Genomic DNA, 13,979 nt, shown 5'->3' on the forward strand with positions numbered 1-13,979 from the left:
GCTCTTAATAGTAGACTAACTTGTATCGTTTCTATAGTTTTATTCATTTTAAACTTGACTAAATTTCAAGACTTTTATAACAAAAGTAATATCTTATATGTCCATATTCTACTCAGTGTCAGGTGGAGTGCTGTCGTGGCAGGGTTTAGGTGAATATTTGATTGATTGAGGGAATAGGCCAGAGCTCCTCTATTGCTCCTTTCCTGCAATCAGAACTCTAGAGAAAGAACTTTGCATTGTATTTTCTGAGCGCTCTGAGCTTTCTAATAATCATGTGAATAAAGGAGTGTGATTGGAAGAGAGAAGAATTCCTACAAAAGATTTTTCCCAGCTTTCCTAAAAGATTACTCAAGGCCCAGGGCTCACCCACCATAAAGAACTGGACAGCATCAGTGATCTGCAGGAACTCTTTAGACTGCCCCACAGACAACCGAGCATCTTTACATTGAAAGCAGATCAGTTTCCCATCTGGCTTACTGAACAGTTTCAGGTTCTCTCCATGCTCTGGGCATTGTGGATGGCCCTTGAGTAGGGGTAGCTTCTTAATCTTCTCTACCAGCTTCTCCAGGACAAGGTTGAATGTACAGTGGCTATATTGACATAGCATCTTACACTCAGGACAGAACGTTTCCCTTGTTTGCTGCTTCCAAAAGTTTTGGATACAGGCCTGGCAGAAGTTGTGGCCACAGCTTAGCATCAGTGGATCACGGAACCAATCATTACACAGTGGGCAGTGTAGCTCCATAGTAATATCTTGTATCTGCACTTTTGAGGGTATCTGGGTGGTCAAATCATTCACTTCAACGTGGTTGCCTGGGTCGATGTTGGAGGAATTGTTGGAAGATACCTTTGGAAAAGAACAGCTAAAATGAGTTTCTTTCTTGCTGCAAATTTCAGTTCTCCAAGACAGTGGGCTCCATTGCTAAAGGAGCAGAGAACTGGTGCAGCCAGAGTAAAAGCACCATAATCTCTCTTTTGAAAGTGATCCAATAAATTCAGTGTTTTCTAATCTCATAGTTTATTACTACTTCCAACAAACCAAGGCAGAAGAAGAAAGAATACTCAACCAAATAAAATTATTTTGTTACACATCCCTCTATCCACCCACTTTCCCCATGTATCAGTTGAAAGTTTTATTTTCAACTTCTGTTCTACTGGTATTACCTTTTTGTTTTGTTTTCTAGAAGTCATGCAAAAAGAATTGGGAGATCAGTTAGATTCCTCACTCAGTGGCATAATATCACCAATCATAATATCACCCAGGCCCTCTTCCTCTCATTTGTTTAAAACACATTACAGAAATAACATATATACAGAAAAACACAGAATCCTAAGTGTAGAGCTCAATGACTTCACAAAATGAACATGTCTCTGTAGTCATCACTCTGATCAAGAGACAAAACACTACCAGCTTTCCAGAAGCCCCCCCCATGTGCCTGCATCAACTCACTGTCCCTCATCAAGGTTCACCCCTATCCTGACTTCCAACATCATACATTAGTTTTGCCTATTTTTGAATTTTGTATAAAAGCAACCATGCAATATGTACTCTTTTGTTGCTGGCTTCTTTTGTTCAGCTTTACATTTGTGAGATTTATCCATATTGTTCTATGTAAGTGTAGTCCATTCATCCTCCTTGCTGTACAGAATTCCATTGTGAATATACTATAATTTACTTCTCCTTCTACTATTGATAGACTTTTGGATAGTTACTGGTTTGGGGCAATTATAAATAGTGTTGCTAAGAACATTCTTACTCATGTTCTTTGGTGAGTGTATGGTTGTGCACCACATAATGACATTTTGGTCAACAATAGACTGCATATACAACAGTGATCCCACAAGATTAGTATCATATAGCCTACGTGTGTACTAGGCTATACCACCAGGTCTGTGTAAGTATTGTAGGGGAGGAAGATATTTTCCTTTACCCTTCTAGGTTCTCCTAGTTGGTCTAAGAATTAAATTGGCATGAGACAGATTAACAGGAGAAAAAAAGTTTAATAACATATACATGGGAGAGACCCAGGAAAACTGAGTAACTCACCAAAACGAACAATACCCTCACCTTAAATACCATTCTCAGCTAAAGACAAAAAAAGATGTGGGGGTGGGGAAAGTCAGGGACTTCAAAGAGAAAGAAGGCAATTTACAGGTAGGTGAAAAGGAGTAAACATTTGGAAAATAGATGTTTGGCCACAAACAAACAGAAGAACACAGAGGGGAGCCCAACAAACAGGCATTTCTGGGTTCCTCCCTGTCTACCACCTAGTTCATGTTATGCTAAGGTGATAGCTCACTTCCTGAGACAGGTTTTTTTAATCTGAATTCTTTTAGGCAGTAAGGAGGAGGTAATAAGAAAAACTCTGAGTCTTTTGTTTCTTAAAAATAATCAGTCTATGGGGCCAGCCCTGTGGCCGAGTGGTTAAGTTTGCATGCTCTGCTTCGGCAGCCCAGGGTTTCACTGGTTCGGATCCTGGGCGCGGACATGGCATCACTCATTAGACAATGCTGAGGTGGCATCCCACATGCCACAACTAGAAGGACCAACAACTAAAATATACAACTATGTACTGGGGGGATTTGGGGAGAAAAAGCAGAAAAAAAAAAAGGAAGAAGATTGGCAACAGTTGTTAGCTCAGGTGCCAATCTTTAAAAATAAAATAATCAGTCTAAAATAATCTTCATGTTAAAGAGACATATTTTGGGATGGCAAATAGTTTTCCCCTTCAGTACACTCTCTGATGTTCGCACAATGACAAAATTGCCTAATGATGTATTTTGCGGAATGTATCCCTGTATTTAAGCAATGCTTGACTATATATATACATATATAATGTATATATACATATGTCTTGGGTATATACCTGGGAGTGGGTCATAGGATTGGCATATATTCAGCTTAGTATATATTGCCAAACTGTTTTCTAAGTGGTCGTAGCAATTTATACTGCCACCAGTGTTGTCCCATATCCTTGTCAACACTTAGTATAGGTATATTCATTTTAGCCATTTTGGTAGATGTTCAGTAATATTGCATGTGGCTTTCATCTGCATTGCCTGATTACAATGGATATTGGGAACATTTTCATATATTAATTGTTTATTTACATTTCCCCTTTTGTGAAGTATCCATTCAAGGCACCTATTTTATTATCGAGTTGTCAGTCTTTTTATTTATTCACAAGAGTTCTTCACATATTCTAAACAGGAGTTCTTTACAAGTTACACATATTGCAAATATCTATTTCCATTTTGTGGGTTGTCTTTTCACTTTCTTGATTGTACCTTTTTTTTTAATGGTATCTTTTAATAAAAGTTTTTAATTTTTTTAACTTTTTCATTTTCAAGCAGAATGCAAATACAGAAAGCAGCATGAAAGAAAAGTATAGCTTATTGAATTATTGATATATGAACAACCATGAAAGGAGATAGAGCCTTGCCCACTCCCCTAGAATCCTCCATATGCTCCCTACCACCTATATGCCCCTTCCCTTATTCCTGAGATGATCACTCCTGAATTTTGTGTCAATCATTCCCTTTTTTGCCTGTTTTGATGTTTATATAAACAAAATCATTTTATATATTTATCTGTGCCTTGCTTTCTTTGTTCAGCATGACTTGAGATTCATCTATGTTGATACACATAGCTGAAGTTCATTCATTTTCAGTACTATATAATATTCTATTGACGAAAATTTATTTATACATTTTACTGTTTATAGCCAATTGGATTGTTTTGGTGTTTGCCATACTACCAATGCTACTATGAACATTTTTCCACATGTTTCCTGGTACAAGTGTGCAAATGTTCTCTAGGTTATTTAATGTTAAATGAACCTTTCTTTCCTGGAATTAATCCATTTTGGTCATGATATATTGTCTTATTTATGATTGTGTCTTGTTAGATTAGATAAATCTAAATATTTACTTAGATTTGGTTTGGTAATATTTTGTTTAGGATTCAACCTCTGTCTTCATGAGTGAGATGGCTTTTAAATTTCCTTTCTTAAACTATCCTTGTCTGGTTTTCTTATAGTAGCCACATAAAATTAATTGGGGAGTGTGCCTTCTTTTTCTCTTCTCTGAGTTTGTGTGAAAAATAGAATTATTTGTTCCTTGAGCATTTGGCAGAACTTGCCAGCAAAACTTCTGGGATTGATGTTTTGGTTTTTGGTTTTGTTTTATTTGGAAGTACTGATTTACTTCTTGAATAGTTATAGGATCATTTGGATTTTCTATATTTTTCTGAGACAGTTATGGTAATTTGTATTTTTCTGGTAGTTTATTTTGCCTAAATTTATAAATGTGTTGGTATTAAGCCATATTTTCTTATTATCTTTTTATTGAGATATATTATACATACATAAGAGTGTTTAACATATTTGTATTCATTTTAAATAATAACAAAGCAACTCTTTGTAATTACTACTCAGATAAGAAATAAAACACCAACTAAAAATACTTTAGATGCCCCCGTGTGTTCTTTCCTAATTATACATGTCTCCCTTCTCCTCATTGAGAGCCAATATCCTGCCTTTTGAGTTAAACCTTCCTACACGTTTCTTTATTGTTTTCTTATCTATGATTGCATTGCTAAACAACACAGTGTTTAGGGTTTTTTCTTGGGGTTTTTTTGTGTGTGTGAGGAAGACTGGCCGTGGGCTAACATCTGTGCCAGTCTTTCCCTGTTTTGTATGTGGGATGCCACCACAGCATGGCTTGATAAGCAGTAGGTAAGTCTGCACCTGGGATCCTAACCCATGAACCCTAGGCCACAGAAGTGGAGTGTGCAAACTTAACCACTACACCTCCAGGCTGGTCCCTTTTTTCTGTTTTGAACTTTGTATAAATGGAATCCTACTATATTTTTCTGTGACTTGTTTCTTTCTCTTAACATTATGTTTGTAAGATTAATCCATAGAGAATCCATGCAGCTGTTCCTTTTCAATTATATATGGTATTTCATTGTGTGACTATGCCACAATGAATGCATCCAGTCTACTGTTGATGGACATTTGTTTCAATTTTTCTGACCATTACACACAATACTTTCTTTTTTATTGAGTTCATAATAGTTTACATCATTGTGAAATTTCAGTTGTACATTATTTCTTGTCCATCACCACCTAAGTGCTCCCTTCACCCCCTGTGCCCACCCCCCAACCCCCTTCCCCTGGTAACCATTGAACTATTTTCTTAGGCCATGTGTTTGTTTATATTCCACATATGAGTGAAATCATATGGTGTTTATCTTTCTCAATCTGGCTTATTTTGCTTAGCATAATACCCTCAGGTCCATTAATGTTGTTGCAAATGGGATGATTTCATCTTTTTTATGGCTGAGTAGTGTTCCATGGTATATATATACCACATCTTCTTTATCCAATCATCAGTCGATGGGCACTTGGATTGTTTCCATGTCTTGGCTATTGTGAATAGTGCTGCAGTGAACATAGGGGTACATATGTTAATTTGGATTGTTGATTTCAAATTGTTTGGGGAGATACCCAGTAGTGGGATAGCTGAGTCGTATGGTATTTCTATTTTTAGTTTTTTGAGGAATCTCCATACTTTTTCCATAGTGGCTGCACCAGTTTGTATTCCCACCAGCAGTGTATGAGGGTTCCCTTTTCTCCACACCCTGTCCAACATTTGTTTGTTTGCTTTTTTAAGATTGGCACCTGAGCTAACATCTGTTGCCAATCTTCTTTTTTTTTCTTTTCTTTCTCCCCAAAGCCCCCCAGTACATAGTTGTACATTCTAGTTATAGGCCCTTCTGGTTGTGCTATGTGGGACGCTGCCTCAGTGTGGCCTGATGTGTGGTGCTGTGTCCCTGCCCAGGATCCAAACCAGCAAAACCCTGGGCCACCAAAGTGGAACGCACGAATCCAACCACTCAGCCAAGGGGCCAGCCCCCAACATTTGTTATCTTTAGTCTTAGTGATTACAGCCATTTTAACAGGTGTTAAGTGGTATCTTAGCGTAGTTTTGGTTTGCATTTCCCTGATGATTAGTGATGTTGAACATCTTTTCATGTGTTTATTGGCCATCTGTATATCTTCTTTGGAAAAATGTCTATTCATACCCTCTGCCCATTTTTTGATCAGGCTGTTTGTTTTCTTGTTGTTCAGTTGTGTGAGTTCCTTATATATTTTGGAGATCAACCCCTTGTCGGATATATGATTTGCAAATATTTTCTCCCAATTGGTGGGTTGTCTTTTTGTTTTGATCCTAGTTTCTTTTGCTTTGCAGAAGCTCTTAAGTCTGGTGAAGTCTCACTTGTTTACTTTTTCTTTTGTTTCCCTTGTCTGAGAAGACATAGTATTCGAAAAGATCCTTTTAAGTTCGATGTCAAAGAGTGTACTACCGATGTTATCTTCTAGGAGTTTTATGATTTCAGGACTTATCTTCAAGTCTTTGATCCATTTTGAGTTTATTTTTGCATGTGGAGCGAGATAATGGTCTACTTTCATTCTTTTGCAAGTGGTTGTCCCGATTTCCCAACACCATTTATTGAAGAGACTATCTTTTCTCCATTGTATGTTGTTGGCACCTTTGTTGAAGATTAGCTGCTTGTAGAGGTGCAGGTTTTTTGTTGTTGTTGTTTTAAAGATTGGCCCCTGAGATAACCACTGTTGCAAATTTTCTTTTTTTTTCTGCTTTTTCTCCCCAAATCGCCCAAGTATACAGTTGTATATATTAGTTGTGGGTCCTTCTAGTTGTGGTATGTGGGACGCCACCTCAACGTGGCCTAATGTGTGGTGCCATGTCCGCGCCCAGGATCCAAACGAGTGAAACCCTGTGCCACCAAAGCAGAGTACGCGAACTTAACCACTCGGCCAGGGGGCCGGCCCCTAGATGTGCGGTTTTATTTCTGGGTCTTCAGTTCTGTTCCATTGATCTGTGTGCCTGTTTTTGTACGAGTACCATGTTGTTTTGATCACTATGGCTTTGCAGTACTTTTTTTTTTAAGATTTTATTTTTCCCTTTTCTCCCAAAATCCCCTGCTACATAGTTGGGTGTTTTTAGTTGTGGGTCTTTCTAGTTGTGGCATGTGGGATGCCACCTCAGCATGGCTTGATGAGCAGTGCCATGTCCGTGCGCAGGATTCAAACTGGTGAAACCCTGGGCCACCAAAGCAGAGTACGCGAACTTAACCACTCGGCCACGGGGCCGGCCCCTGTAGTACATTTTGAAGTCAAGGATTGTGATGCTTCCAGCTATGTTCTTTTTTCTCAAGATTGCTTTAGCAATTCGGGGTCTTTGTTGCCCCATATGAATTTTAGGAGTCTTTGTTCTTTTTCCGTGAAGAATGTCATTGGGATTGCAGTGAATCTGCATTGCTTTGGGTAATATGGACATTTCATTTTAACTATGTTTATTCTTCCAATCCATGTGCATGGAATCTCTTTCCATCTCTTTATGTCATCATCTATTTCTTTCAATAATGTCTTATAATTTTCATTGTATAAGTCCTTCACCTCCTTGGTTAAATTTTTTTTTTTTTTGAGGAAGATTAGCCCTGAAGATGTGCCCATCTTCCTCTACATTTTTTTATATGTGGGATGCCTGCCACAGCATGACTTGACAAGTGGTGTGTAGGTCCGCACCTGGGATCGAACCGGCAAACCCTCGGCCGCCCAAGCGGAAGGTGCAAACTTAATCACTGCACCACCAGGCTGGCCCCCTTCCTTGGTTAAATTTATTCCTGGATATTTTATTCTTTTTGTTAGGTTTGTAAATGGAATTGTATTCTTGAGTTCTATTTCCGTAAGTTCGTTATTAGAGTATAGAAATGCAACTGATTTTTGTAAGTTGATTTTGTACCCAGAAACTTTGCTGTAGTTGTTAGTTATTTCTAATAGTTTTCCAATTGATTCTTTAGGGTTTTCTATATATAAGATCATGTCATCTGCAAACAGCGAGAGTTTCACTATTTCACTCCCTTTTTGGATTCCTTTTATTCCTTTCTCTTGCCTAATTTCTCTGCCCAAAACCTTCCGTCCTGTGTTGAGTAAGAGTGGTGCTAGTGGGAAATCTTGTCTTGTTCCTGTTCTCAGAGGGATGGCATTCAGTTTTTCCCCACTGAGTATGATGTTGGCTGTAGGTTTGTCATATATGGCCTTTATTATGTTGAGGTAATTTCCTTCTATCCCCGTTTTGTTAAGAGTTTTTATCATAAATGGCTGTTGGGATCTTGTCAAATGCTTTCTCTGCATCTATTGAGATGATCATGTGATTTTTACTCCTCATTTTGTTAGTGTGGTGTATCACATTGATTGATTTGCGGATGTTGAACCATCCTGGTGTCCCTGGTGTAAATCCCACTTGATCATGAGGTATGATCTTTTTGATGTATTGCTGTATTCAGGTTGCCAATATTTTGTTGAGGATTTTTGCATCTAGTTCATCAGCAATATTGGCCTGTAGTTTTCCTTTTTTGTGTTGTCCTTGTCAGGCTTTGATATCAGAGTGATGTCGGCCTCGTAGAATGTGTTAGGAAACGTTCCATCTTCCCTAATTTTTCAGAATAGCTTGAGAAGCATAGGTATTAGATCCTCTCTGAAAGTTTGGTACAATTCTCCAAGGAAGCTGTCTGGTTGTGGGCTTTTATTTTGGGGGATACTTTTGATTACTATTTCAATGTCTTTACTTGTGATTGCTCTATTCAGATTATCTATTTCTTCTTGATTCAGCTTTGGGAGATTGTAAGAGTCTAAGAATTTATCCATTTCCTCTAGATTGTCCATTTTGTTGGCATATAGCTTTTCATAGTATTCTCTTATAATCCATTGTATTTCTGTGGTATCCATTGTTATTTCACCTCTTTGATTTCTAATTTTATTTATCTGAACTTTCTCTCTGTTTTTCTTTATAAGTCTGGCTAGGGGTTTGTCAATTTTGTTTATCTTTTCAAAGAATCAGCTCTTTGTTTTATTGATCCTTTCTACTGCCTTTTTCGTTTCGATTACATTTATTTCTGCTCTAATTTTTATTATTTCTCTCCTTCTGATGACTTTGGGCTTTGTTTGTTCTTCTTTTTCTAATTCAGTTAGGTGTAGTTGGAGATTGCTTATTCGAGATTTTTCTTGTTTGTTAAAGTGAGCCTGTGTTGCGATGAATTTCCCTCTTAAGACTGCTTTTGCTGCCTCCCATCTGAGTTGGTATGGTATGTTTTCATTTTCATTAGTCTCCAGAGATTTTTTTATTTCTCCTTTAACTTCTTCAATGATCCATTGATTGTTCTATAGCATGTTGTTTAGTTTCCACATCTTTGTCCCTTTCTCAGCCTTTTTCTTGTAATCAATCTCTAGTTTCATAGCACCGTGATCGGAAAAGATACTTGTTATTATTTCAATCTTCTTAAATTTATTGAGGCTTGCCTTGTTTCCCAACATATGTTCTATCCTTGAGAATGTTCCATGCATACTTGAAAAGAATGTATATTCTGCTGTTTTTGGATGGAGTGTTCTATATATGTCTATTAAGTCCAACTGGTCTAGCTTTTCATTTAATTCCACTGTTTCTTTGTTGATTTTCTGTTTGAATGATCTATCCATTGCTGTGAGTGGAGTTTTGAGGTCCCCTATTATTATTGTGTTGTTATTAATATCTCCTTTTAGGTTTTCCAATAGCTTCTTTATGTACTTTGGTGCTCCTATGTTGGGTGCATAGATTTTGTAAGTGTTATGTCTTCTTTTTGAATACCATGTCTTCTGAGACAAGGGAAACAAAAGAAAAAGTAAACAAGTGAGACTTCACCAGACTTAAGAGCTTCTGCAAGGCAAAAGAAACTAGGTTCAAAACAAAAAGACAACCCACCAATTGGGAGAAAATATTTGCAAATCATATATCAGACAAGGGGTTGATCTCCAAAATATATAAGGAACTCACACAACTGAACAACAAGAAAACAAACAGCCTGATCAAAAAATGGGCAGAGGGTATGAATAGACATTTTTCCAAAGAAGATATACAGATGGCCAATAAACACATGAAAAGATGTTCAACATCACTAATCATCCTGTCAAAGGTTAGCTGTCCATAGATGTGTGGTTTTATTTCTGGGCTTTCAATTCTGTTCTCTTGATTGGAATGGACTAGCCCAGGGTTGCCGAAGGAGAGCATGTGAACTTCACTACTATGCCACGAGGTTGGCCCCTCTCACCTTTCATTTTGAGAAGAGAACTCAAGAGAAAAATACTTTCTTTCTCTGTAGTTCTGAACACTTTGGGGATTTTAATTTTGGGAGCCAGCAGAGGCTTCAGATAGATTTTAAGAACATCAATCAATGAAACAAGAGTGGCTTTGATAGGTCAGCCAAAGGTTTAAACTGAAAAAGGTGCCTAGCCCTTCCTATTGATTGAAATAGTTTAACCATTGCACACTTTTCTACAGAGGAACATCGAACGGGGCCTTTAACAGCTGCTTGTTTCATTTTATTTCCTCACCTGAAATATGCTTAAGCCTTGAATTTTAATTTTAAGTACTAAATGCAGTTGATTACAAATTTAAGTTCAGGACTGATGTCACCAAAAATGGCAGAGCAGGGATCCCTGGGGAGAGATCCATAAAAACAACTAATAAACTTGTGAAAACTGTCAGAATCAAGTTTTGCAGAACTCTGGGATCTAGTCAACCAGCAGAAAACTTAAGGAAAAAAGAAGCTGTCACTTTGTAGTAAGAGTGTACTATAGCATTCTAAATCATTCACTTACCATTCCTTGCCCCCCAGACTGGTGGCATCCATTAGATGGCAGCTGCACTCCTGGTGCAGGTTGCGAGTGCCAGAGGGAATATGGACCTTATTCTCAAAGAATTGTGGTTGAGTGTTCCACTCTGTCTGGTGGTTCCCTCAAGGACTAAAACAAGGGCTTGCCTTTGTTTTGCTCAACTCGGAGAGTTCCCAGGGCTGAGGTGGCTTCCGGGCAGACTTTTGCTGAAGGTACTTAAAGGGAAAAGAATTGGACACAGTAACCTATGGGAACGGATAACAATCAGGACAAGCAGTAGACAGACCAAAAAGCCCGGGAAAGATGTTGGAAAATAAGATACATGGTGAATAAGAGCTTTTAACAGCTCCCAAGTATACTTGGGAATCGAGAAGCCCATGTCTGGATACACACTTAAAAAAAGGTGAGAAGACCCTAAGCTTTCCCCTCTGGCTGACTTTCAGGGTCCACATGAGCAGGAAGTAAAGGTTAAGGGTGAGCTGTAAGTGGCCTGTGTTGAAGGAGTGCTCCAAGATAGAGCCAACTGGCTGGAAGTCTACTTTTTTCTTTTTCTTTTTTCCTCTTCTTGGCTCCAAGCATTTGAGGAAACTGTGTCAAAACACTAGCTGACCACTAATCTAGTGGAACACAGGTTTCAGGAGCCACATATGACAAAGATAACAGAATTTAAAAATATAGTTTAGAAAAATCACTAAGCAAAAAACAACAAACAGCAACAACAAATACTAGGGAGGGGGAGAATCTGATTTCCAGAGTTGCCACATTATAATATTCGAAATATCTAGTTTTAAACAAAAAAGGCATGCAAAGGAATAGGACAGTATGGGCCATTCATGGGGGAAAAAATAATAGCAATTGTCTCTAAGACAAAAACTTTAAATCAAATGTTATGCTTAAACAGCTAAAGGAATCATGGGCAAAAAACTAAAGGAAGCTTGGAGAACAATGTCTCACCAAAAAGAGAATATCAATAAAGAGATAGAAATTATGAAAAGGGACCAAACAGAAAATCTGGAAGTGAAAATTACAATGACTAAAATAAAAAATTCACTGAGGAGCAGAAAGAGAAAAGAATGAACAAAAGTGAAAAGAGACTAGGAGACCTGTGGGACACTATCAAGCATACCAACATATGCACAATGAGAGTCCCAGTAAAAGAGGAGAGAGAGAAATGTGCGGAATGAATATTAAGAAATAATGGCTGAAAAGGTCCACAATATGATGAAAGACATGAATCTATATATCCAAGAAATTCAACAAACTCCAAGCAGGATAAATTTAAAGAGATCCACACCAAGACACATTATAGTCAAGTTGTCAAAAGACAAAGAAGCTTGAAAGCAGCAAGGGAGAAGCAACTCATCATGTACAAGAGATCCTCAATAAGATTTAAAGCTGATTTCTCCACAGAAAACATGGAGGCCAGAAGGCAGTGGGTTGACATATTTAAAGTACAGAAAGAAAAAAAACTATCAACCAAGAATTCTTTGTCAAAACTATCCTTCAAAAATGAAAGAGCAGTTAAGACATTCTCAAAAAGACAAACAAAAGTCTTTAAGACAAACAAAAACTAATGGAGATCATCACTAGTAGACCTGCTCTATAAGAAATGCTAAAGGGAGTCCTTCAGGCTAAAATGAAGGGACACTAAAAAGTAACTCAAAACCATAGGAAGAAATAAAGAAGAGTTGTAAAGGTAGCCTCATTGGGAAATATAAAAGCCAATATTGTTGCAGTTTGGGGGCTTTAACTCATCTTTTTTCCTGTATTATTTAAAAGACAAATACATAGCGGCCCAGGGTTCGCTGGTTCGGATCCCAGGTGCGGACATGGCACTGCTTGGCAGCCATGCTGTGGTAGGCGTCCCACGTATAAACTAGAGGAAGATGGGCACGGATGTTAGCTCCGAGCCAGGCTTCCTCAGCAAAAAGAGGAGGACTGGCAGTAGTTAGCTGAGGGCTAATCTTCCTCCAAAAAAACCAAACAAACAAACAAAAAAAAAACAAAAAAAAGACAAATACATAAAATAATAATTATAAATATATGTTAATGGGTACACAATGTATAAAGATGTGATTTGTGACAATAACAATATAAAGGGGGAAATGGAGCTGAAAATGAACAGAGTTTTTGCATACTATTGAAACTAAGTTGGTATTAATTCACACTTGATTGTTAGAAAGTTAAGATATTAATTTTAAGCACCTGGGTAACCACTAAGGAAAAAAACTAAACAGTATATAGAAAAAGAAGTGAAGAGAGTCAAAATAACTCATCCGGAAAAAAATCAATTTGAATACAATAATAGATGAATTTGGAAACAAAAAAGATATCACATGTAGAAAATGAATAGCAAAATGGCATAAATTTTTCCTTATCAGTAATTACTTTATATGAAAATGAATTAATCTCTGATTAAAAGGCAGATTGAGAGAATGAGTAAAAGGAACATGATCCAACTATATCCTGTCTGCAGGAGACTCACTTTAGATCCAAAGACACAAATAGGTTAAAAGTGAAAGGATGGGAAAAGATATTCGATACAAATACTTACCAAACAGATGGAATGGCTATACAAATATCAGATAAAATAGACTTTAAGACAAAAATTGTTACAAGAGACAAAGAAGGACATTATATATTGATAAAAGGGTCAGTCTATCAAGAAGATGTAACAGTTATAAACATATGCACACCAAACAACAGAGCCCCAAAATATGTAAAGCAAAAACTGACAGAACTGAAGTTATAAATAAATAGTTCTATATTAACAGTTGTAGACTCTATTACTCAACTTTTAATAATGGATAGAACAACCAGACAGAATATAGAGGACTTGAACAACACTATAAAACAATTAGACCTAACAGACATATATAGAACACTCCACCCAACAATAGCAGACTATACATTTTTCTCAAGTGCACAAAGAACATTCTCCAGGATAGGCCATATGGTAGGTCACAAAACAAATTTCAATAAATTTCAGATTAAAATCATACAAACTCTGTATTGGAATGAAACTATAAATCAATAACAGAAGGAAAACTGGAAAATTCACAAATATGTGGAAATTTAAAAAGGTACTCTTAAACAATCAAAGAGTCAAAGGCAAAATTAGAAAATAATTTGAGATGAATGAAAACAAAAACACAATATACCAGAATTTATGGGATGTGGCAAAAGCAGTGCTAACAGTGAAATGCATAGTTATAAACACATGTTAAAAAAAAAAAAAGAAAG

General features: G+C 37.2%; 1 protein-coding gene across 6 annotated transcripts in view; it reads right to left on the minus strand.

Moving 5' to 3' along the window:
• TRIM69 (tripartite motif containing 69) overlaps nt 1–13,979 on the minus strand; it is a 48,966-nt gene that overhangs the window by 16,332 nt on the left and 18,655 nt on the right. For 4 of the 6 annotated variants that reach the window (XM_070504491.1, XM_044764986.2, XM_044764977.2 and 1 more), the window contains exons 2-3: nt 10,722–10,951; nt 371–847 (exon numbers count right to left, since the gene is read on the minus strand). In XM_070504491.1, coding sequence (XP_070360592.1) covers nt 371–847; nt 10,722–10,724 — 480 coding nt within the window. In that variant the 5' untranslated portion in view covers nt 10,725–10,951. The remainder of the gene's footprint in view (nt 1–370; nt 848–10,721; nt 10,952–13,979) is intronic. The other 2 variants (XM_070504492.1, XM_044764979.2) reach the window with 1 other exon arrangement.

Source organism: Equus asinus, chromosome 2, assembly GCF_041296235.1.
Source record: "Equus asinus isolate D_3611 breed Donkey chromosome 2, EquAss-T2T_v2, whole genome shotgun sequence".
Lineage (NCBI taxonomy): Eukaryota > Metazoa > Chordata > Mammalia > Perissodactyla > Equidae > Equus > Equus asinus.